Genomic DNA, 26,948 nt, shown 5'->3' on the forward strand with positions numbered 1-26,948 from the left:
CTATGACCCAATGTGTGTCAGTTGTATATGGCATCCTGTGACACAATGTGCGTCAGTTGTTTATGACATCCTATGACACAATGTGCGTCAGTTGTTTATGACATCCTGTGACACAATGTGAGTCAGTTGTATATGGCATCCTGTGACATAATGTGAGTCAGTTGTATATGGCATCCTATGACACAATGTGCGTCAGCTGTATGTGGCATCCTATGACACAATGTGCGTCAGGTGTGAAAGGCATCCTATGACACAATGTGAGTCAATTGTATATGGCTTCCTATGACACAACGTAAGTCAGTTGTATATGACATCCAATGACACGATGTGTGCCAATTGTATATGGCATCCAATGACATAATGTGCGTCAGCTGTATATGGCATCCTATTACCCAAAGTGTGTCAGATGTATATGGCATCCTGTGACACAACGTGCGTCAGGTGTGAATGGCATTTTGGATAAAGCAAGGCCATAGAATCGACCTGAGCGCGGAAAAGAACATGAGCAACTATGTGTATTTAAACGTGTCATCAACAAGGCATCCTATGAATGTTTTGCGGCAGACAGTAAATGACAACGACTACTGTTATTGTCAACTCAATTATCAGCCGTACACACCAGCCTCTTCTCAACAGAGAAATACACGTATGTCTATTTGATATCCACTCTAAAACACATGGCACTGATGCATTTAGCCACATTATTATTATTCCACCGTTTGATGTAGGTGTATAATCATGTATATCAATCATCATCATTGAAATGTAATGCGTAATACATGGCCTTTCAATTTGATTGATTGATTGATTGGATGATTGATTGATTGATTGATTGAACTGGATATATGCATACTCATCCTTCTTTCTTCATACAGTGAACAATACCAATAATACAACGATATCTATGTGTATCTGACACAAGAAGAACATTGAGCCTTGACAAACACTTTCAAATCCTTTCAAACTGGAGCAATGTTTGTCCGAGCTAATACCGATATGACATTTAGGAGAATCCAGCACTCACATTAAGCGGATTAACAGAGCGAACGTTGTAATAACAGTATCAAATTGGGAAAATTATGAGCGCATATTTCACAACGATGAACGTACAGTAGGACAGTAAATGCCTTTATGCTACAAGTCTGCATCTTTGTTCAACAACTTAATTTAATTTATTTGCATCAGCATTGAGTCACAAAGTTTCCAAGGCCAATGTTGTCAACATCAATGGGACAGACAACAAACAAACCAAATCTTAAAGATAAGGAAGAGAGTTTACTGATGTCAACTGCTTTATTATCAGGTGATGAAGGAGAAGCACATACTCCGAAACGTTGTGTTCCTCATAATAAAGAAGTTGACGTCCATAAATTCTCTTCCTTATGTGTATCACTTCTAAATGCCTTTCTAAGACTTAATTCTTAAAGATGCTTGCATAAGTCTGTCAAGGACGACAAGGAGGTGTTTGTAAATAGTTCCTGTGACATTTACGCAGGTTTTCTATCATGCTTAATTACTTAAGGAAAAGTTAGTTTCCAGGAGTGACGAAGTTGTATCTGCAGTATACGAGGGCTGGTCAAAAAGTCCTAAGCCTGACTAACTTTCAACTATGGCAATAACAAATTGGACTAGTCAGTGTAGTACATCGTTTGAGTAGATCATTGCAAGTGTATTCGGTTTGTTGAGGACGTTGGTGTATTAGTGACAGCCAGTTGAACGTGATAGGGGTCCAAATGGACACAGAAATGGAAAAAACGTTTTTGACTCCCCCAAGAAATTCATGTCCTCATGTCACAAGTGTATGGAGATAAGTGCCCCAGCTATTCCACGCGTTGGGCAGCTATGTTTAAGGCTGGGGGAATAAACCTTGATGATGACCCTAGGTCTGGACGTCCCTCAACTTCCGACAATGAAGATTCAATCAAGGAGATAGAAAAACGTATACTGTCAGATAGACGTATTACCATTGCTGAACTTGAGGAAGACACAGGTCTAAGCCATGGATTCATTGAAACTATTATTCCTGAACATTTACAGATGAATAAGATATCTGCTCTTTGGATGCCAAAGTTTCTAAATTCTGATCTTACGGAAAAAAAGAATTGACATTGACAGAGAGAATGTAGAGCTAATCGAGGAGGATTTCGTCAAATTCAAAAAGAGATTAGTAACGGGTGATGAAACATGGCTCTACCACTATGATCCCGAGTCAAAACGTCAATCCAGTACAGATGCCTACTGTGCTGATTTGCTTCATCGCCTGAGAGATTCTATCAAAGAGAAGCGTCGAGGAATGCTGACTGCTGGAGTTCTATTCCTTCGTGACAATGCCACTTCTCATACATCTTGACTTTAAAAGGCTACTATACGACAATGTGGGTTCGAAGGGCTTCCTCGCCCTCCACACTGGCCAGACCTGGCACCAAGTGATGCCCACCTGTTTCCTTAACTGAAAGAACACCTTCGTGGAAAGCGCAATGACGACAACGATGACCTCAAAGCTGCCGTGAATGGCTTCAGAAAACCTCTTCCTGACTGGAACTGAATAGTCTCACTATCGATATGAGAAGTGTATTGAAAAGCATTATGTTGAAAAACAAAATTAAAAACACTTTCACAGTTTGTTACAAAATACGTCAGGAATATTCATTCTACAAGGACTGCTGGCGTATATTGCTCGGCAATATGGAGACATAATGTCTGCACATTATATATGGTCATATCCAACCTGGTACTCTTGTCCGGCCCTATACAAATATGTCATTTGTCGAGAAATCGGATAACAAAATATATACCACGACCAGCCCAACATTATCAATATTGATACAATCTTATACATGTATAGTATTTGCTTCGAGGTACCAACATCCCCACCCCAAGTCCAAAAGACAAACCAAGATACACAAAAATACATACCCCACCCACATACACCAACACCCCCACCCCCACCCCCACCCGCCCACGACGAGGTGTAATTAGTAAGCATGTGTATGTGAAATGCTGCATGAGAAACTCGTTGTCATCAGCAGCTATACACTGTGTGTTGTAACAATACATGTGGATATGACTGGCAGCGACACCTGCCGGCAGCCACGACAACTACTTCCTCCTCTACGTGGTTATAAGACCTCACCCCACACAGTCCCCGTCCTGTCCCCAGGGGCGGTCCACGTGATGCATTGACCCCGTGGCGTCATTGTTTCCTGCCCTATATTTCAACTCTAACCTCCTATCCCCAAACAAACATACACTCATTAGTGTCTCTCACATGTGTAAGCGCCATATGGGCTGTGAACGGTCAAGTGTTTTGGGGAATTATTTTTTTTTTAAGACAAAAACAGTATTACCATACATTTGAAATACATCTACGGGAATCTACCACTAAATTAACACGCAGCCTCAGATGAGAACAGATAGGATAATATTAATAAACATGCATGCCCATCATAAGAAATAAATGTACGATAACCCCCAATACACAAACTTTAAATCTGGTTGGGTCTGACAAAATCTGACCACCAACTCCAGTTTCTGTCGGATCTTACAAGCATTCGATACTATGAACATTCTGACCTGAAATTCGCACAGGGTCGGGTGTTCATGTGTACACTGTGTCGGTATTTAGGTGAGGTGAGGTGAAATTGGGTTTAACGTCGCGTCCAAGATTATTGCACTTCTATAGCGACGTGCATGCACGTGTGTGGCTGCTTGTACTAGTCCGGACTGATGCCGATTTATAGTGCTAGCACACTGAGATACCATGCCGCAGTTTAACATGAATACCCCACTTTTGCTGAAAAACATTTTCAGTCAATATCAACACATGGGATACCCATTCCAGTGGTCACAGGCGTCGCAATCCTCACTTCAGAGTTGTGTCCCTTAGTCGTACCGGGATGTGCTGGTCGTAAACTTAAATTCTACCTTTGTTGTCATTATGATCCTCGGGCATTGTCGAATCCGAACACGTGAATGTTTACCAGTGCAAACGTCTTCCACAGTATAACGCTGACACACGCTCGTAAAACCCACCTCACTCAACACCGGTACTTCGTTTTACAATATGGGTGGAGGTGAGGTGAAATTGGGTTTAACGTCGCGTCCAAGATTATTGCACTTATATAGCGACGTGCATGCACGTGTATGTGTGTGTGTGACTGCTTGTACTAGTCCGGACTGATGCCGATTTATAGTGCTAGCGGATGGTCCGGGGTTCGATCCCCGGCCGCGTCATAACAAAAGACGTTAAAAGATGGTACTTGGTGTCCTGTCTGGCGCTCGGCATTAAGGGGCTAAAACAAGGACTTCTCGGCTCGGAGTCAGTATACTGTGTCTGACTGGGGTAATCGATTATCATGTTAAACTGCGGCATGGTATCTCAGTGTGCTAGCACTATAAATCGGCATCAGTCCGGACTAGTACAAGCAGCCACACACTCACATACACACTTCCATGCACGTCACTATGTAAGTGCAATAATCTTGAACGCGGCGTTAAACTCCATTTCACCTCACCACATACACATCGCAGTGATGATGAGCGAGAAAAAACAGTGGGTTTAGCGTTGTTTTGAACTATAGTTCAGTTCCATCACGGCGTGTCAGTTTGATGTAGGAGCAAAGCAAAAACTGACAGCGATTGGCGACGCCTGAGACTGCTGGGCCACCCGTGGCCGAAGTGCAGCTTGTCAATTATCACACTTCAGAGGGGCCATGGAGGGTCACGGCCCTACGTGTGGCACGTGGGTTCAAGGTTGAGGTCATCACGGAGAAGGTACTGAAGCACCAACTGTCTGCGCCGTGACTTCGCTGAAGAGATCGGACATTGATAAGCGCTAAGACCCATGAGGTGGCATTTGGCACGTTTACGACGTGAGACCCACGACAGCATGAGAAACAAGTCCCTGGGTAGTCAAGTTGATACCTTTGATGGTCTACTTTTTAAAAGATGTCGTATGAAAAAGAGCGGGTTTTTTTTCCTCTGGCAACTTTTTTATTGGTCTTTGACAAATGATGTGTGGTTATGACAGGATTAAATTCAGACCTTAATGGAGTGGTGTCAGGTGTTGACACTGGGTCACACCGGAAGTACCTTTATGTTAGCCGCGAGATATGCACATCCGGTGTCCACAGCGGCCACCGAACCAGATATTACGAACCATCACTCCAGTTACTGTAATGTCATGAAACAGTATCCGGACTTTCGGTTTGCACCGGGTTTGAGGATCCTACTTAAACTACTTTAACAAAAATAATGTCAAGGTATATGCATTTAAATTCAACCGTAATGTAGATAATAATGATCAAAGTATAAGTAATATAAATTTTAATTTTATCCAAATGTAATTTGTGGGTATGTGGTATACCACTTCCGATAAAAAATTATTGATTTCATGTATTTATTCTTTGCTTTAACTAACGATTGTACGAACTATGCATACCATGTAACAGTGAAGTGTCTACCACAACATGCACTATTAACATATGAGTTAAAATTTAAAATTTACCGACGCATCGGCATATTTCCTTGGACTTCCTCCAACAGTTCCACGACTTTTGGGCGATTAAATATTGTGGCTAAAATAGTATCTATTTCCCTCATATATTGTAAGGGTCTTGATGCTGTCAAGAAACTGACAAGCAAAACGTTTAAAAAATGGGTGTGATCATAATATCACAAACGTTATCAAAACGTTATTAGGCTGAAAACAGTCACCGAACCACTGCGAACGCGAAGCCCACCGGTCAGTATAGACTCTCCTCAACACTGAAGCCGTCTACCATCACGTCATCTGGTGACAGAGTTAGACTTTGAACACGATTGATGTGGGAGGGAAAACTCGAAGTGGCGCAGGTTGCAGATATTTAGTTCATATGAAGCGTGTTGCATACAAACCAGGAACAAATAATAATCAGAGATTCTAACCCAGACTTTTCGGATCCACTGGCCCACTTCCTGTTTGAGGAACCAAGTAACTAGACGGAGCTGTTGTTACGTACTCTATAAATGGTACATTTAGTTTGGTTTTACGACAGTTGTAACAGTATTTCGGTTATATTACGGTATGGCGGCTTGGTGCGGGAGGAATGCCGAAGTGATGCAGGTCGTGACGTTTAGCGTACACCAGCACGGGTTAGCCAATACGATGCACTGTGTAAAGTATTGGTCATCTACATATTCGGACCGAGGATACGGATGTCTCACGTGTTGTATAAACAAATAGATAATGCCTCACGTGTGTGCATTAACAGATAGATGATGTATCACGTGTGTGCATTAACAGATAGGTGGTGCCTCACGTGTGTGTATTAACAGAGAGATGATGTATCACGTGTGTGTATTAACAGATAGATGATGTCCCACGTGAATGTATTAACAGATAGATGATGTCCCACGTGTGTGTATTAACAGATAGATGATGTCTCACGTGTGTGTTTTAACAGATAGATGATGTATCACGTGTGTGCATTAACAGATAGATGATGCCTCACGTGTGTGTATTAACAGATAGATGGTGCCTCACGTGTGTGTATTAACAGATAGATGATGTATCACGTGTGTGTATTAACAGATAGATGATGTCCCACGTGTGTGTATTAACAGATAGATGATGTATCACGTGTGTGTATTAACAGATAGATGATGTCCCACATGTGTGTATTAACAGATAGATGATGTCCCACGTGTGTGTATTAACAGATAGATGATGTATCACGTGTGTGTATTAACAGATAGATGATGTCCCACATGTGTGTATTAACAGATAGATGATGTATCACGTGTGTGTATTTACAGATAGATGATGTATCACGTGTGTGTATTACAGATAGATGGATGTCTCATATGTTAACAGCGATAGATACCTCACGTGTATGTATTAACAGATAGTCGGATGTCACGCGTGTGTGTATTAACTGAAAGATGGTTATCTTACGTGTATGTGTTAACAGCGAAAGATACCTCACGTGTATGTATCAAGAGTGATTGACACCTCATGTGTATGTATTAACAACGAAAGATACCTCATGTGTATTGCTTAACAGCGATAGATACCTCATGTGTATGTATTAAGAGCGATAGATGCCTCATGTGTATGTATTGACAGCGATAGATACCTCATGTGTATGTATTATCAGCTAAGCATATCTCACGTTTATGTATTAATAGCGATCAATACCTCAGGTGTATGTATGAACAGCGATAAATACCTCACGTGTATGTATTAACAGCGATAGATACCTCATGTGTATGTATTAACAGCGATGGATACCTCACTTGTATGTATTAACAGCGATAGATACCTCATGTGTATGTATTAACAGAGTGAGTGAGTGAGTGAGTATGGTTTTACGCCGCTTTTAGCAATATTCCAGCAATATCACGGCGGGGGACACCAGAAATGGGCTTCACACATTGTACCCATGTCGGGAATCGAACCCGGGTCTTCGGCGTGACGATCGAATGCTTTAACCACTAGGCTACCCGACCGCCCCTGTATTAACAGAGATAGATACCTCATGTGTATGTATTAACAGCGAAAGATACCTTATGTGTAATGTTTAACAGCGACAGATACCTCATGTGTATGTATTAAGAGTTATTGATACCTCATGTGTATGTATTAACAACGAAAGATACCTCATGTGTATTGCTTAACAGCGATAGATACCTCATGTGTATGTATTAAGAGCGATAGATACCTCATGTGTATGTATTGACAGCGATAGATACCTCATGTGTATGTATTATCAGCTAAACATATCTCACGTGTATGTATTAATAGCGATAAATACCTCATGTGTTTTGTCTAACAGCGATAGATACCTCATGTGTATGCATTATTATCCAAACATATCTCACGTGTATATATTAATAGCGATAGATACCTTATGTGTAATGTTTAACAGCGAAAGATACCTTATGTGTAATGTTTAACAGCGACAGATACCTCAAGTGTATGTATTAAGAGTGATTGATACCTCATGTGTATGTATTAACAACGAAAGATACCTCATGTGTATGTATTATCAGCTACAAATATCTCACGTATATGTATTAATAGCGATAAATACCTCACGTGTATGTATTAACAGCGACAGATACCTCATGTGTATGTATTAACAGCGATAGATACCTCATGTGTATGTATTAACAGCGAAAGATACCTCATGTGTATGTATTATCAGCTACAAATATCTCACGTTTATGTATTAATAGCGATAAATACCTCACGTGTATGTATTAACAGCGAAAGATACCTCATGTGTATGTATTAACAGCGAAAGATAGCCTCATGTGTATGTATTATCATCCAAACATATCTCACGTGTATATATTGATAGCGATAGATACCTTATGTGTAATGTTTAACAGCGAAAGATACCTTATGTGTAATGTTTAACAGCGACAGATACCTCATGTGTATGTATTAAGAGTGATTGATACCTCATGTGTATGTATTAACAACGAAAGATACCTCATGTGTATGTATTAACAGCGATAGATATCTCATGTGTATTGTCTAACAGTGATAGATACCTCATGTGTATGTATTATCAGCGAAAGATACCTCATGTGTATGTATTATCAGCAAAACATATCTCACATGTATATATTAATAGCGATAAATACCTCATGTGTATGTATTAACAGCGATAGATACCTCATGTGTATTGTTTAACAGCGATAGATACCTCATGTGTATGTATTATCAGCCAAACATATCTCACGTATATGTATAAAAAGCGATAAATACCTCATGTGCATGTATTAAGAGCTTTAGATACCTCATGTGTATGTATTAACGGCGATAGATACCTCGTGTGTATTGATTAACAGCGATAGATACCTCATGTGTATGTATTATTAAATAAAAATATCTCACGTGTATGTATTAACAGCGATAGATACCTCATGTGTATGTATTAATAGCGATAGATATTTCATGTGTATGTATTAAGAGCGAAAGATACCTCATGTGTATGTATTAAGAGCGAAAGATACCCCATGTGTATGTATTAAGAGCGAAAGATACCTCATAGGTATTGTTTAACAGCGAAAGATACCCCATGTGTATGTATTAAGAGCGAAAGATACCTCATAGGAATTGTTTAACATCGATAGATACCTCATGTGTATATATTAAGAACGATAGATACCTCATGTGCATGTATTAACAGCGATAGATACAGCGATGTACTAAAATTGGTAGAACAGCGATAGATACCTCATGTGTATGTATTATCAGCCAAAAGTATCTCACGTATGTGTATTAATAGCCATAAATACCTCATGTGCATGTATTAAGAGAGACAGATACCTCATGTGTATGTATTAATAGCGATAGATACCTCATGTGCATGTATTAAGAGAGACAGATACCTCATGTGTATGTATTAACGGCGATAGATACCTCATGTGTATGTTTAAACAGCGATAGATACCTCATGTGTATGTATTATCAAATAAAAATATCTCACGTGTATATATTATCAGCGATAAATACCTCATGTATATGTATTAACGGCGAAAGATACCTCATGTGTATTGTTTAACGACGATAGATACCTCATGTGTATGTATTAAGAGCGATAGATACCTCATGTGTATGTTTTAACAGCGATAGATATCTCATGTGTATGTATTATCAAATAAAAATATCTCACGTGTATGTATTAACAGCGATAAATACCTAATGTGTATGTATTAAGAGCGTAAGGTATTTCATGTGTATGTATTGACAGCGATAGATACCTCATGTGTATGTATTAAGAGCGAAAGATACCTTATGTGTGTGTATTAACAGCGATAGATACCTCATGTGTATTGTTTAACGGCGATAGATACCTCATGTGTATGTATTAACAGCGATATATACCTCATGTATATGTATTAACGGCGAAAGATACCTCATGTGTATTGTTTAACGACGATAGATACCTCATGTGTATGTATTAAGAGCGATAGATACCTCATGTGTATGTATTAAGAGCGATAGATACCTCATGTGCATGTATTAAGAGCTATAGATACCTCATGTGTATGTATTAACAGCGATAGATACCTCATGTGTATGTATTATCAAATAAAAATATCTCACGTGTATGTATTAACAGCGATAAATACCTAATGTGTATGTATTAAGAGCGATAGATATTTCATGTGTATGTATTAACAGCGATAGATACCTCATGTGTATGTATTAACAGCGATAGATGCCTAATGTGTATGTATTAACAGCGATAGATACCTCATGTATATGTATTAACAGCGAAAGATACCTCATGTGTATTGTTAAACGACGATAGATACCTCATGTGTATGTATTAAGAGCGATAAATACCTCATGTTTCTGTATTTACAGCGAAAGATATCTTATGTGTTTGTATTATCAGATAAAAAATATCTCACGTGTATGTATTAAGAGCGATAGATATTTCATGTGTATGTATTAACAGCGAAAAATACCTCATGTGCATGTATTAAGAGCGATATATATTTCACCTTTATATGGTAACAGCGACAGATACCTCATGTGTATTGATTAACAGCTGCGGGGATTTTGTCTGGAAATTAGACGTTTTTTTCAGTTAAAGCTGTAAAATTGTTAACTATCGCCGCATGACCATGCCATTTGTGTTCCAATGTTATTTCCTAATATATACCGTCATATTAATCCAAAACCAATGTAAACACACACACATGGACTGACGACACTCGCATAAGCATGCACGTGCACACAGGCACATATACACGCATATGTACACAAAGATGTACTAACGAAAGCATGCACGAGCATAGACATGCAGGCACCAACACGTGCATACATGTGCATAAAATTGTTAATTGCACAATAATTAGCGTACATGATATTTATACCACATGGACACGTCCACACCTTCAAGAATCCCAGACGTTCAAACACGCACGCACAGTGTAATACACATATGACAAGCCATCAGCAACATTAACGTAGAGCATGGTTCAGCCGCAACATCATGGAGCGTCAAGCGAATCTGTTCGTATTAAGAGCGTTAACTTTAGGAACATAGCATGAATTCGGGCCAGCTTGACTGCACCCTGACTTTGATGAATTAACTCGAAGTCGCTGTAATTCAAACGAACTCACAACAAGTTTTACATAATGACGTTTCTCTATACACGGTTATGGAATCCCGGAAGACAAGAATCGGACACCTTTCTACTCTACATACTTCGAATATACCAAGTACCTATGACCGCCTCCGTGTTCTAGTGGTAGAGCGTCCGCCCGGAGAGCGGAAGGTCCGTGGTTCGATCCCCGACCCCGTCATACCAAAAGACGTTAAAAGATGGTTCTTGTTGTTACCCTGTCTGGCGCTCGGCATTAAGGGGCTAAAACAAGGACTGGTCGGCTCGGAGTCAGTATACTGTGTCTGAGTGGGGTATTCATGTTAAACTGCGGTATGGTATCTCAGTGAGCTAGCACTATAAATCGGCATCAGTCCGGACTAGTGCAAACAGCCACACACACACACACACACACACACACACACACACACACACACACACACACACGTGCATGCACGTCGCTATATAAGTGCAATAATCTTGGACGCGACGTTAAACCCCATATCACCTCACCTCACCTCACCAAGTACCTATTGCTCGTGTCTGCATGTGTTGCGTATCCATATAGCGTGTTGTGATGGATGTTGTATTACACGATTAAAAGACAACAACACTCATCAGTCGAGTTGATTAACAACCTGTTTGAATATGGTCACACATATACCGTTATCCCCTTCTATCGCTCTCGACCCGGGACAACGAAACGAGGATTTCAGAGGAACCCTAATCATTTCAATAAAACATACATCAGGTAATTGAATGACACATATATATATATACTTACATTATTTGGTATATCTCAGTATGGAAGCCCAGTGTTTGTCAAGTGTTGTGAATGTCCTTTCCAAGGTAAGTATCCACTGAAACCACGGTACAGAGTAACGGCAAGCGACACGGTAGCAGGGCTAACCCTACCGGATGCGCTTCAGTGATTTAATGGGATGACACAGTGACAAATGGATGTCAAGGAAGACTCAACGCACTCGCCAAGACTCTCGCCCCTCTCCCGGTAATGTCAAATTACCTGGTTTACAGCAGTTATATATCTTTCTCACATTCCCGATTCAGCTAGACCTTCTGAAGGTTTCGTCAGAGATAGCTTCCGTCATGGTGATGGGGTTTCTTAATTGGTAATGAGTGTTGTGAATAGGATGTATATTAGGGTATTAGTAAGGAGCTAAAGTGATTCAATCACTGCCACAATCCTCCCAAGGAACATGACTCATTATCCTTGGATGTAAATTATGCTGAACATTTTTCTGTTGAGTAATATTGGATAACTAATTATACAATTAAGTATCAACGGGTTTTTCGGCTACGCGCGTGCGTATGTGATTCATATGTGTAATTACATGTCTAAGTGTGTGACTGATTGTAGTTTGATGAGAATATGATGGCCCATTTCAATCAGCATTTGATATACAAATTCGAATGACGTAATTTTATTTATGTTTATTACAATCACAGCTTGGTTTCGGCACCATTCCCGTGCTCGTGGGTTTCACAAAGTTGTAAACGTCGATGACCTGCATCACTTCGCGCTTTCCTTCCACATTAAGCTAACATGCCGTGATGTAACACAAATATTGTTTAAAGCGTCGTTTAGCCACAAAACAACATGATATCAATAAAAGAAATTTCGGAATAAAATCTCGAGAATTTCTCTTAAGTTTGAAATGTGAGCATTGAAATTTAAAAAAGTAGTTATATTTAGTGATAATGGCGCAGCCTAAGGTTAAAGCATTGTCGTTCGATTCCCAACATGGGTTATTCCCATGTAAGTGTCAATAGAGGTGTTCCCCTAGCCTTGCTCCAAGGCTGTGCTGAAATATATGTCCATGGATGTGCACGGATGTGTAGTAATTCTATCCTCCGAATAGGCAAGTCTAGATATGTGGACAGTAAGAACTCCAGTCTCTTATAGGGACAACTTGTTCTTATTATTAACATAATCAAGAAATTATTATTTAAACTTATAACTATTGCCTTATAGACTTGTGCAAGTCTAGTGTTCCCCCAATACTGTCATTATATCACTAACCCCAGCGTGAAACATTACTCACGGACTCATAGTCCGCCAGGGAAGAATTCTAATTTCTCAGTTTTGACATTTTAATGTCAACATCAGAAAGCACTCTAAAGAAGAAAACAACTTTCAATAAAAAGTACTTAACCTTCAGTAAATGTTTTAACAGATAATGACAATGCGCAATGTTCTCGTGTTACTCAGCCCTGAAACAATGAACAAAACAAGCGATACCTTTCTGAGTGTTTACGTGTTTTTTATTCAGTTGAAAGCGTTAAGCCTTAACAGGGTGGTGTAAACAGTCAGTTATATGTTGTACAAACTATATACTATCTGGTTAAATGTATAACTGTATAGCATGCGTTATTGTGTAGCATATAGTTCTCGAGTGGAATAAACCGGGTATATCAATACAAAGTGTCCTTTATATTACCAGCAGCAACGATATGATACACAACGAACACGCATAGGCTGGCGAGAGCTTGAGACAGACAAAACTGGATGCTTGTTTTAAACACATTAATACATGGTACTGATTAGCTAAAAAAAAGTCACATATTTAAAGACATAGACATACAATACTGCTTCTCAGTACAACAGCATTTTAGCTTTTCGTAAGCTTCACTAAAGAGGGTATTCTAGGCCCATCTGATAATTTGTTAAATGGATTTCTTTTAAAGGCATCTATGTTTGATGCATATTTGCTGGAAATCAAGAAGCCAGATAGAATTGAAAGCGAGTTTGTCTAGCAGAATGGCCTGGCGACTGTCCTCTTGGTAATTCTGCCGTCACAGCACAGGTCAAACACAAAGTCAAACACCTGTCGCCCACAGCAGGCAGGGCGCATGCCCTGGCGGCGCTTTACTGTGCCCCCGCAGCAGATATGGGTCCTTGCGGCGTAACGCTGACCACCACATGAAGCTGGAAGACGAGATCAATAAATTATTAATACATGTGAGTGAGTGAGTTTATGTTAACACGGCTTTGAACAGTATTTCAGTTATGTGGTAGGAAAGCCCGATATGATACAGGTCTTAGAGGTTTACAACATAGGTGAAATGCTAATATAATTATGATGCCTAAATTATTTTATACATTACAACAGTATATCGCCTTGTAGAAAGCTGTAGCATCAGTGAAGACAGAGGTGAAATCAATTTCAACTAATAAACATTTAAAATCGTTAAGCAAGTTCTTTCTACGAGAAATGAAATGTTTATGGTTATTTGATGACGGCGGAGTCATAAGCTATAATTACTTAATGAGTGATTGAGTGAGTGAGTGTGGTTTTACGCGGCTTTTAGCAATATTCCAGCAATATCTCAGCGGGGAACACCAGAAATGGGCTTCACACATTGTACCCATGTCGGGAATCGAACCCGGGTCTTCGGCGTGACGAGCGAACGCTTTAACCGCTAGGCTATACGACCGCCCCTATAATTACTTAAAGAATACAGATGTGCACATTGGTGATAAGATTACTACCTGTTACAGATAATAGAAACTGATTATTCACTTGATTTGAAATTTTATATATTCATATATGATATTGTTAATTTCAATCTATTTTAGTGTCCTCAGTTCTAGAATAGAATATAAACTTTACCAGTGACATTTAAAAGCGAAAATCCTCTGCAATTGTCAGGATTTCACGCATTATCCCGTTGACAAAGCGGGACAATCATTCCTTTATTCCACTATTCTGGAAATTCACCACAATGAAATATAGAATTAAAAAGTAGATTCAGACATAAAGTACAACATTGGTACCATTTTCATAACACATTTCAGGTGCTTTACCGCAATTCAAGCTTTTAATAGCTGCCCTCGTTTCATCATCAGTAATGGTTTCGGATAACATAACTGTATTGTTAGTATTCCAAAACTCATAGTTATCGTGATCACATTTAACAATAAAGTTTTTGACATTTTATTTAAAAAAACACTTTGTATATCCTTGATATTTAACATAATTATTATAAAAGTAGGTGGACTTGACACAATGTTGTTAACACTAACAGAAGTGAGGATTTTGTCTTTCTCCAAAACATTTACAGTCGCTTGCCTTGACTACACATTTACCTTCCTGCACGACAGATATTTTAAATTCAATTTTCTTTTCATTTTTCTTCTCTTTGCTTCAATATACTTTCCAAATTTTCTTCTGAGCTGCTTTCTTGGAACTTTAAGGCGCGTATATGTCATTCTTTTAGCACTGAACAGTCAGAGTCAAACCAAGTAGATTGTCTTTATCTACTATGTAAATCTATTCCCTTCACGGACTTGATCACCAGTATAATAAAGTAAGTTGACAATTTCTGCAGTCGCTGCATTACCAATCCTGTATTCAACATCAAGAAAAATATTCACTATTGAAATATGCAGTATAAGATCTCCATCTTTACCAAAGTCAAATAATTTATACCCAAGTACATGACGTTATTGAGTACGTGGTTCAATCTGTGTGTGATGCGACGCTTTGTTGAAACTGTATGGGTACTCTAGAACACACGAAACTCTAGATGATCTGACTCCGATCTGGAATGACCAGTACGACTTATGATAGTTTGGATCATGACGCAATAGAGTAGCCCACTAAGCTAGTACACTTGTTACTAAACGACCGCCTACATGGTCTAGTGGTACTCCCGGAGAGCGGAAGGTCCGGGGTTCGATCCCCGACCGCGTCATACCATAAGAGGTAAAAATATGGTACTTGTTGTTACCCTGTCTGGTACTCGGCATTAAGGGGCCAAAACAAGGCCTGGTCGTCTCGGAGTCAGTATACTGTGTCTGAGTGGGGTATTCATGTTAAACAGCGGCATGGTATCTCAGTGATTGGTCGGATGAAAGGTCGTTCTGACGTGACCCGTTATGGGATGTCCTCAGATCTTTGTTTAGCGATAGCGAGAACTAAGATCTGATTTTAATGAGATTTCACCTCACCTTGTTACTAACATATGTGAAACGTCTATCTTTATCACATTGGGTCCTGCCATAAACCATGTGCATACATCAACTTTTACGTAGTTCAAGCAGAAATAACCCACACCTGTTTTCAGTACTGACCTGCGTAGACAAATGTTGACAGAAATCGTCACATACATATGTGCCACTCCGCTTTATATATTGAGCCTTTTTAGGCCAATAGTATTCAGGGAACATATCGTTTTGGTTGAGCTTACAACGCAAATATATACTACAAACCGTCTACAAACATATGCTACAAACCGTCAACAAACCGATTTAAGATATAGTTCTATATTGCCGATGTTTATTCCTTTTATGTAAGCATTATTCCTTATCATAATATTTCCGCACATAGTATGAATATATAAGGGGAGAGTGGGCCGCCCTGGCTACAAACTCTTGAAATGTGAAACGCGTTTGAGCCGAAGCCATTTACCTAGGCACGTGATTGGATTCCTTTGTGGAGCACATTTATCTACTGTCTGATAGATTTCCAAAGTTAAAAAAAGCTGACTGTTTTGTTAATAACTGTCCAGTCAACTGTATCAAGGCTTTTTTCAAAGTCAACCAATAGTAGAAGTCCTGGAATTTAGTATGTATCGGTATATTCAATTAACTCAAAAGTTAGTCTCGTTATCGCCAAAATATCTACCGAATATACAACCTTTCTGATCCTCGTTTATTAACATCCAGTTTTAATCTAACGAGAAATAATGAATGATGCTTGTGAACGACTGACAGTAGTGAGATAGGTTGCCAATAAAAAAAATTCTTTTCGGCTTATTACAATGCATCGAATGTATTTCATGTCTCGAGGGAATCTCATGATGGGTTAAAAGAGATGAGAGACACATGATATTTCACGTGACACGTGGAATATCCTATTTATTATATACTTTTTGTGAGGTTGTGAAAATTAAATCATAATATAAACAAAAGTACAAAAAATATTTGAGGTCAATAAAATTCTTTATCGTACAATTGGATATGAGTATATGCAAAATCAACTTCAACAAAAATATTATTGAAATTTCCGAGACCGCTGTTGGAAGCGAAAGAATACACGCTGGTCGAGTAACAAAAATAGCGCCTTGCGAAACGAAGAGTCTCGATTGACGGGTTAAATGAGAAATTGTCAGTTTATAACGAAACATTTCAAGAGAATAACAAACGTCAAGAAGCGATATTAACTCCAAAAATAACCATCTGTCATCCATTTTGCCATGTCAATGTGGAACTAACGTAAAAAGAAAGTCAACAGTTTGTAAATAAGGGCTAGACACTTACGATAAAGGGGAGACAATTTGCGTGGAAGTAACACTTGTAAGACGGTTGCCTTAAAGCTTCATGTTCAAGGCAGTGATATATCAAGTGTTATTCTCCACGTCAGTGAAATATCAGTTGTTATGTTCATTGCAAGGAAAACGTCACTTTTTATCAACTTCGGAAAACCCAGTCTTTCACACTGAAGTATATAATACATGTAATTGGCCCCAGTTTTTTAGTTATTGGTCATTCGCTATCCACATAAACTTGATTTAAAAAGCGGATAAGTTCGTTTCCTGAGACAATCTAAAAGAACTTCAGAAATTAGGGAGAAAGTTTACCAGGGCCCAGACCTTTCTTATGTTTTACACATTTCAGAGAGATTAGAACTTCATTATATTTTAAGATGCCTAACTTTAACAAAGAAACATAAACAAACATGTCTTGTGCCATGGGTGTGGCAGGATACACACACCTTTTTATGAACACCTGGTATGAGGCTTATGCTTATGATATACAGTAAACTACGTTTATAACGAACACGCTTATAACGAACTGACCGATATAACGAACTTATTTTTAGTCCCGGCCATTTGTTGTAATTATGTTGCACATATGCTTATAACGAACAACGGTTATTACGAACTACAATTAGTGGTCCTTTTGAGTTCGTTATAACCGTAGTATACTGTATTCGGAAACGTGCAGTCGACTCTTTCTTATGGATATAGAAAGGATTTTATTTCGCTTTTATTTATATTTATGCCCAACTGGAAAGTTATTAAAATGAAAAATAATATATCGCATTAATAATTAATCAGCTGGTTAAATTACCTTCATATTGATTCCAAAACGATGCGAGTGCATTAAACAGCAGAGATGTGAGAATCGTGTGGGTTACTCTGATATGACAGGGACGATATAGGTTTGTTTGGTGTTGGAGACTCTCGTTAAGTACATGTCCATAGCCTTGTAGTTGGAGTTCCCTAGTGACCCATCTTGAGTAGCAATCTTAATTTTTATAATTTTAATAAAACAATTCTTTACATATTTTACTTCATGACGAACACACAGACCTGTATTCAGAGTGAAATAGTTGTTCATGCTCAGTCTGGCAAACTGAATAATATGGTATAACAACCCAAGACACATTCGTTCATCAGGACAGCAGAATCCCACGTCCAAGCCTAGTTCTTCATCAGATACACCAAAGCCTCAACTTCTACATATAAATTGATCATCAGATGCAGCGGACCCTCGCGTCCACACTTAGTCCATGCATCAGGTGCTGCAAGGCCCCGCCTCCAAACTTCGTTTGTTCATCAGATGCAGCCAGGCCCAATCTCTAAACTTTGTTTTTTCCATTGTTTGAGCATGATTTGTGGGACAGAAGGATCTCGTTTCAGCCACGTGAATATAAAATAGCCTCTAAGCGAACGAGTAAGTGTTTTAAGTGTATGTCTGTTTCTCTTGTTGGAGAAATGTCCGAGGTGAGGTAGGAAGCGTCAATATGTTATTGCGTGTTGATCTGATTGACAACATTGATATTCCATCATTACCCTAACCATCATTTGTCTAGTTTCGTAACACTTAAGGCAGAATTGTTAAAGCAGGCAACGACACACAGCGCTATCGTAAGTTTACCTTAAACAACATGGTGGTGTCGCTATGGGAGCACCATCGTGGATTGAGGTCTTATTTCTGTAGGAGATATGAAGGTTTGGGCACACTTTGGTAAGGAATGGGGGGTTTCTGGTACAAAGCATAACATTTTGTTTTTTTCAAACAACGGACTCAAACGGAATATAGTTAAACACCCAAAGTGAAAACATTTTTTTATTAAAATGTATTCATTCTCGAAGGGAAAAGAAACTCTGCTCAAACTCATCTACAGGCAACTGAAGCTTAATACAGTAAACTACGGTTATAGCGAACTCAAACAGACCACTAATTGTAGTCCGTAATAACCGTAGTTCGTTATAAGCATATGCACAACATCATTACAACAAATGGCCGGGACTAAAAAATAAGTTCGTTATATCGGTCAGTTCGTTATAAGCGTGTTCGTTATAAACGTAGTTTACTGTACAATAATAGAGGATAGAGACCAATATAGATTGATTAAAATTCTCATTGTGTACATAACATGTAAAAACGTTCAAGGAAGCTTGATGACGTTTTAAGGTGTTTTTAGCAAAACTAACAGAAAGTTTTCGTTCCCATTCAAACTGCTGTAGTATACATGTTTAATGCCGAATTAAAGGAACCATACATTTCACCTTAACGACTTTAATGAACACAAAATTGAAGTAAATTTGAATTCGTTGTTTAAAGCCCAATTACATTCCGCTACTCTGATCATGTCGCAGCCACTTTTGTCATTGTATATAAAGACGATATACTATAATACGTCAATGCTAGAGATTAACCAGTTTCGATTTTCCGACTAAACAGATTCCATTGGGCATAAAACTTAAACTATCGGTGAAAAGTAAATAAATGGTTAATTTGCTCGGTTAACACAGTCAGTTATTTACAGTCCTGTAAATAAGCAAGTAACATGCTATATGTTATCAACGTTGCACAGACGCGGTTACAACGTCGCACGGGCGTTATGCCGTCTTTACGTGTCTATTCAACGTTGAGCAACGTACCTCCTACCCCTCTACCATTACCACGGGGCATCTTGATTCCCAAAATGTGTTTATGTCCAGTGTCGTCGTGGTCGTGGTTGTCACTGTGCCCGTCGACGTTGTCGCCTCCAGCGCCAGGCCATTGGTTCCAATTTCTGTGGCCGTTGTTGGGGTTATCATTCTGCGGATGGTCGCGGCGCCTGCCCCCTTTCACAAAGGGACTTTGTGGAAAGTTGCCATTATTAGTGCGCCATTGACACTCTGCAATAACGACGAGGCAGAGGAACAGGGCAACGATCTTGACTGGAACCATGTTTGAAGGCGTCTACTCTACCAACTCGAGTCTCCTCCGCCTAGTCGAATGTCCTCCTTGACTGAGAGAACCTGGTCTCAACTGTGAACAAAAACAAACTGACAATGTTTTCCGAAGATGTGGAACGAGTTAACGGCCCTGAAGGATCGGGGCTTCATGTTTGTAAAGGTATCAGGTTGTTTGTCCTCGCTCATGTCTGTCAAAATTCCTTGTGCTAGAATCAAACAGGACCGTTGTTTCGTGTTGGCCATAATGTGTTGCTCACTAGATTGCTATAATGTTAACACATAGCACCGGTGGCCATACACAATCGACGCCACTGTATGCCTGCCATATCACAATCCATTCTTTCTGATGTGCCGCGGAAAAAAAAACATTGTCCGCTCGGCGTTCGAACAAAAATACGTCTTTTTTTGTTTAATTTGGGGATAGTTTTGTGGGAACTAGGATCACGTAAAACTTTTAAACGGGTAAATAATTCGCTATAATGGGGAAATGAAATAGAAGAGATTTAAAAGAATGCAATCCCAGATAGCAAGCCTTTCTTACACAAACGTTATTATTTTCACGTAAACACACAAACAAACACTCTTTGCCTGACGGATAATTGATGTAATTCTCCCTGCCCTTAACACAATACATTCCAAACTGATCAGTCAACGATGACCGTGAATCAGCTGTAAACATGCACGCGGCTTTAATAGATTTCAAAGATATTCAGAGGTGGAAGAAAGATTTTCTGTGATTTTCACAAAGCTTTGACAAACAACGTGAAATTATTTTTTAGCACTTGGGTAACCGCATCAACTGAAGGTTAAACTTCGAATTTAGGAATATCATATTACATAATAAGTTTATTGATGGCATTCACAATCAGAAAGGTTCCCTCCCATAACGTAGACCTCCAAAATGCAGACCTCCCAAACAGCAGTTAAAATTAGCTCACTAATTAATTGGGCCATGCTGGTCACACCTAATTAATGAATGGACTGGTCCTCTTCCCCTGCTATGAGGGATTACCAATATGTTGAGACAATGAGCAGTAGTGGGAAACAACAACATTGTCTTAAAAAAACTCCTCCTTTCTTTAATCTGCTCCCGGTACATCACAAATCTTATTCAAACATTACCTTTAAACAAGTTGTGGGATTTGTGTAAGAATATACCAAATGTTCTCAATCACTAATACTTCCTTCTCTTGAGTATGGTATAACATATAAATATATTTGAACATGAGCTTCAGCCTCGTCCAATTAAACTATGGCCGGACTTACGAAAGTTGAGTATGTCTTGCCCTAGAAAGATGCCCCACAAGTTCTCCTAGAACTAAGTACAGGACGACATGGGTGGATGACGATGCCCGGTTCCCACCTCGACTGTGGATTAACCATGCGACACAAGGGCCACGTACAAATAACAAACTAGAAGGTTTCCACTCCAGAATCGGCAAGTCCCTCCAGCACAAGCATCCAAACATCTTCAGATTTATCGAACTGATCCAGAAGGTAGAAATTTCGGAGAGAGCGAAACTAGCGCAGATGCAATTTGGAGCAGAACCGCCACCAAGGAAGGTTGTCTACAGAGAGAAGGAACAGCTTCATCGCCGTGAAGAGACACCCCTTCAGTGCCTGGATGCAGTTGGTCCACTGATGATAAACAAGTGAAAATGACTGATAATCATAAATGACAATGAAATAACATTTGAATAAAAAATTGTGAACTCACCCAGCTTTCTTTCTTGTTACATGGGTGATACACGGGTAGGTTCAATGGTATTGATACTTGAGATATCAGCCAATCACGAACTGTATCACATAGTAGACTGTATCCCATAGTAGACTGCATCGCATAGTAGACTGTAACGCATAGTAGATTGTATCGCATAGTAGACTGCATCGCATAGTAGACTGTATCACATAGTAGACTGCATCGCATAGTAGACTGTATCACATAGTAGACTGTATTACATAGTAGACTGTATCACATAGTAGACTGTATCACATAGTAGACTGTATCGCATAGTAGACTGTATCACATAGTAGACTGAATCACATAATAAACTATATCACGTAGTAGACTGTATCACATAGTAGACTGTATTACATAGTTGACTTATCACCTTGTAGACTGTATTACATAGTAGACTGTATCACATAGTAGACTGTATCACATAGTAGACTGTATCGCATAGTAGACTGTATCACATAGTAGACTGAATCACATAATAAACTATATCACGTAGTAGACTGTATCACATAGTAGACTGTATTACATAGTTGACTTATCACCTTGTAGACTGTATCACATAGTAGACTGTATCACATAGTAGATTGTATCACATAGTAGACTGTATCACATAATAAACTGTATCACATAGTAGACTGTATCACCTAGTAGACAGTATCACATAGTAGACTGTATCACTTAGTAGACTGTATCACATAGTAGACTGAATCACATAGTAACTTATAACATAGTAGTCTCTGTGAATGTGGGTTTCAAGACACTGTAAGCTTCACTATCCTATATTCGTATTACCATCACATAATGACAAAGCGTCCTTTGTGGTTGAAGTGTGGGTGATGTTTTTTTAAGGCGTTGCTAAATATGGGCATCAGAGCCAACGTGACCTGGCACCGATGCTTTAATATAGTTGACATCATGTCGAAGCTCATCGTCTATACTTCATGGGCTTGTATACACTACGTCCGCCTCTTGAAAGTTGATCGGAATCTGGCTGATATTAAATAACACCAGCAAATCTCCAACTAATATGCAACATATATATGCAACATATATCTGTTGTCCTAATTCGCGGCAGTGTGGCGGCTTTATTTGCATGGCTAATATTAATATGACAAACACGTCAAACAGTTTACTGTGTAAAGTCGGTGGTACGAAACTGTGTAGATTACTAAACGTGTTACTATCGCCAATAGTATGTACACTGAAATGTATTGCACCGTAACATCGTGACACTGTGGCTTTGGTCGTATTTATGAACTATTTATTGAAATGGCAATGTTAGGAATGTGTTTTATATATGTTTCGGAGCCCATGTAATGTCTTATGTAATATTCTAGCCGCCAATCTCTTTAAAATGTTAGAACGTAAATTATTCTCCCTGCCACATGTTATAACAGTTCGTTAAGCCATTGTTCAGTATTCATTTATTCATATCTTGTCATATGTAAACTTTCTATATATAAAACCTGAGTTTAGTTAATTAATGTGTACATGCATGCCCTTCTCCTCGACATGTCTAAAAGGATAGTATGCTATTTCTATGACATAAGCCGTTTGACAGCACAATCTGCAAACAATCGAGCCTTGATCAGACAATCAAGAGATGGACCAGACAATCCAGGCCAAACGCATATACTTATTTTGTTGAAACTTAAAACGATATGTTATCTTGTAACGTCTACTGTGTACACGTGTAAAAATATTTCTGCTTAAGCAGAGTCCATTGTACGTTCGGATTAAATGATAAGCATGTGTTTATGAATAACTATCACATAATGGTGATATCAAGGATTTGCGAAAATGTGACCGTATCCTGCCCCATCGGTGGCATCTGTCAAAAACACCCGCAAAGGCAAGTTCAATGTTCACCTGAAAAAAGGAACATGTGGTAGAAGTCAAAATAGGGAATTGCTTCAGGACGTAATACATAATAAATGTGATATTACTCAAAACTAGGATTCGTTAATCCGGAAGTTATGATTCTGGAAACTATACCGCCTAGAGTACTGTATGAAAAGCATGTCGAATAAATATGTTAGATATTACCAGATATTCGTTCTACTGTTACACTGCATAAATTTTAAAGCAAGTTTTAGGACTGCAATCCTTACAATATATATCACTGTTTGAGAAATGTATATGAAATTACCCATGTTAGATTATGAATAGAGGGCTTTCTAGACTTGCCATATGATGTCAAGAGGTTACGTTGATTTGGACGAGATGCGTGCTAGTACGTGGAACAGTGGCAGGCAAATATTGCCACGATTTAGAAGGTACGCGTTATTTTCAAATACCTTTGCCGTTAAAGCAAAAGAACGCTATTATTATTGATCAAGATGCCGAGCGATTATTTTCAAGGAAAAATATGTGTTTCAGGGGACATAAACGGTGCAAAGGAAAATGTTATGTCTTATAGTGAGTGAGTGAGTGATTTAAATTTAACGTCACATCGGCAATATTTAAGCCATATCGTGACGATTATGTCTTATAAGTGATGCAGGTGAGAATCGTATATTTACTATGTTGATATTTGTCTAAGGTAATGACGATAAGAAAAGAATGTGTATATTGTTCAAGATTAAACAGACAAGAAGAGGTATCAACACACGATGGTCCGAGGGTCCGTCCTTCCCCTTGTGTGCTCGTGTCTGTGTGTGTTGGAGCGCTACATTGCTTGACTACCACAAATGGGCACAGGCGGTGTACCTGCACGGTTGTGGCTCCAAGTGAAATATAAATATAACTAATATCTATAAATTTGTTAATCTTAACTTTCACATGGATATCGTTGTGCGTTTCTTCCAAAATTTTCTTCAGATTTTGGTAGGCTAACCTTAAAATCACCATGATATATGTCCGTCAAACTTTCATTGAAAATCATTATCATCCATATACTGTACTTGTGTAGTTGATATACTGAAAAACAGCATAACGTGGATAGCGTAACGAAAACTTCAAATTACGTCTAAAAATCTGGACCTATATTTTTTGGTAAAATATTCCATCTATGTCTCAGACTCTGTTGTAGTTATTTGAATGCTTATAAAATAGAAAGTTTATTTTTCATAACAATCCAGCCATACTGAGGCGGCCCGCCAAAGATCGAATTTCGACCAGGCAAACAGCAACTGAAAGAAAGTAACGCTCGGGATAAAATGACACGCAATGCAGTCCCCGATCCAAATTCACGCCAGCTTCAACAACTACAGCGTGCACAAGCTTCAGCGTACAGAAATGTTTACCAATGCTATAAGGGCAGCCTCTTATGTCCGGAGCTGCCCCGTGGGACCATGGGATGCAACCCAGAATGTGTTGCGAGAATGTGTCATCGACATCATCAGCATACTGATTATTTCTCCAGTATCACTTTATCGGTTTGCTGTGACAATGCATTAGTACCGAGCATGCTCTTTCTACAAGATTTCAAAGAGCGTCATACGACACTTGATCAAAAGTTGTTTGATCAAGGTTACAACATTCAAGCCCTCGATATAGCTTTCAAAATGTTTAATGGTAGACAGGCGGTGGACATTTCATAATTTGACTGACATTATGTCCGATCTAATTCTCTATTTTGACTTATGCCATATGTTTCCGTGCTTCTTTCGTATGTATTTTTGTTTACGATTTTAAAAAGAAAAAAGAAAAATTACTTTCACTAAAGAAACGACAACATATTTAAAGTTAACTTTCATTTCTCAGAGCTTGCATTTTAAAAGGTGGTGAGGTGAAATGGGGTCGCGTCCAAGATTATTGCACTTATAAAGCGACGTGCATGTACGTGTGTGTGTTTGTGCGGCTGCTTGTACTAGTCCGGACTGATGCCGATTTATAGTGCTAGCTCACTGAGATACCATGCCGCGGTTTAACATGGATACCTCACTCAGACACAGTATACTGACTCCGAGCTGCAGTCCTTGTTTTAGCCCCTTTATGCCGAGCGCCAGACAGGGTAACAACAAGTACCATCTTTTAACGTCTTTTGGTATGACGCGGTCGGGGATCGAACCCCGGACCTTCCGCTCTCCGGGCGTACGCTCTACCACTAGACCACGGAGGCGGTCCATTTTAAAGGCATCTGGAGGACACATATTGATGATACAGAATCTACCTGAGGGAGATGGGAAGACATCACATAGGGTTTACATATGCCCAAGGATACATATATGTTGTTGTGCTATGGTGCACTTTGTGTTCTAGTAAACGACAAAACCCTTTCCATGTTCACAAGAAATCTCTGCCAAAAGCACAGTCGATTGTACGATTTCGACTATATCACTAGCATGTGCTTATGAATCGGTATCAAATAGTGATGATAACAGGTGTTCGCGAAAAGGTGAGCGTATCCTGCCACTCCGGTGGCACCCGTCATAAACACATGCATCGGCAAGTCAATTGTTCACCTAGACTTGAGCCAGAAAAATACACTTAAGAACCTTGCTATTATAACCTTCTGTGAACAGAATGTAATGTAACACCGCAGGTATCCATGTAAATGTCATTTTTATGTGAGTGTAAACAATATTATTCACGTGATTATATTTCGAAGTGTGAGATGAAAATATTAACCTGGCATAAAGAAATCTAGGCCTGTTATTAGATAATTTGGGGAAAATCATTGACCTTAAAATAATAGGACACGGGTACTGTTGACATAAATGTACTCGCAGCCAACGTGTAGTTTTCCTTATATAAAACGTTTACGCTATTCAACTCTACATGTGATATGTTCTAATACATTTGTGTAGGAAGACATACAATGCATAAGTATGTGCGTTGTGTTCTTTATATTAAATCTTTGTATTTATTATAATTAATGCCAGCATATTAGTGTGTCTGTATGTGTGTACTTATGTAGAATGACTATGCACCACCATACATG

At 39.0% G+C, this 26,948-nt stretch overlaps 2 protein-coding genes across 2 annotated transcripts in view; both read right to left on the reverse strand.

Annotated features, from left to right (window-relative positions):
- LOC124144255 overlaps window positions 1-12,116 on the reverse strand; it is a 59,672-nt gene extending 47,556 nt beyond the window's left edge. The window contains exon 1 of the mRNA XM_046513581.2: window positions 11,894-12,116. The gene's annotated coding sequence lies outside the window, so the exon portion shown is untranslated. The remainder of the gene's footprint in view (window positions 1-11,893) is intronic.
- Window positions 12,117-13,374: 1,258 nt separating this feature from the next.
- On the reverse strand, window positions 13,375-20,415 carry LOC124144278. The gene is made up of 2 exons (XM_046513612.2): window positions 20,026-20,415; window positions 13,375-14,056 (listed from the first exon to the last, which is right to left on the reverse strand). Exons 1-2 carry the CDS (start codon window positions 20,315-20,317, stop codon window positions 13,881-13,883), a joined length of 468 nt encoding a protein of 155 aa, XP_046369568.1. The 5' UTR covers window positions 20,318-20,415; the 3' UTR covers window positions 13,375-13,880.
- Between the last annotated feature and the right edge of the window lie 6,533 nt (window positions 20,416-26,948).

This window comes from Haliotis rufescens, unplaced genomic scaffold (genome assembly GCF_023055435.1).
Source record: "Haliotis rufescens isolate VD_foot unplaced genomic scaffold, xgHalRufe1.0.p SCAF_16, whole genome shotgun sequence".
Taxonomy (NCBI): Eukaryota; Metazoa; Mollusca; class Gastropoda; order Lepetellida; family Haliotidae; genus Haliotis; species Haliotis rufescens.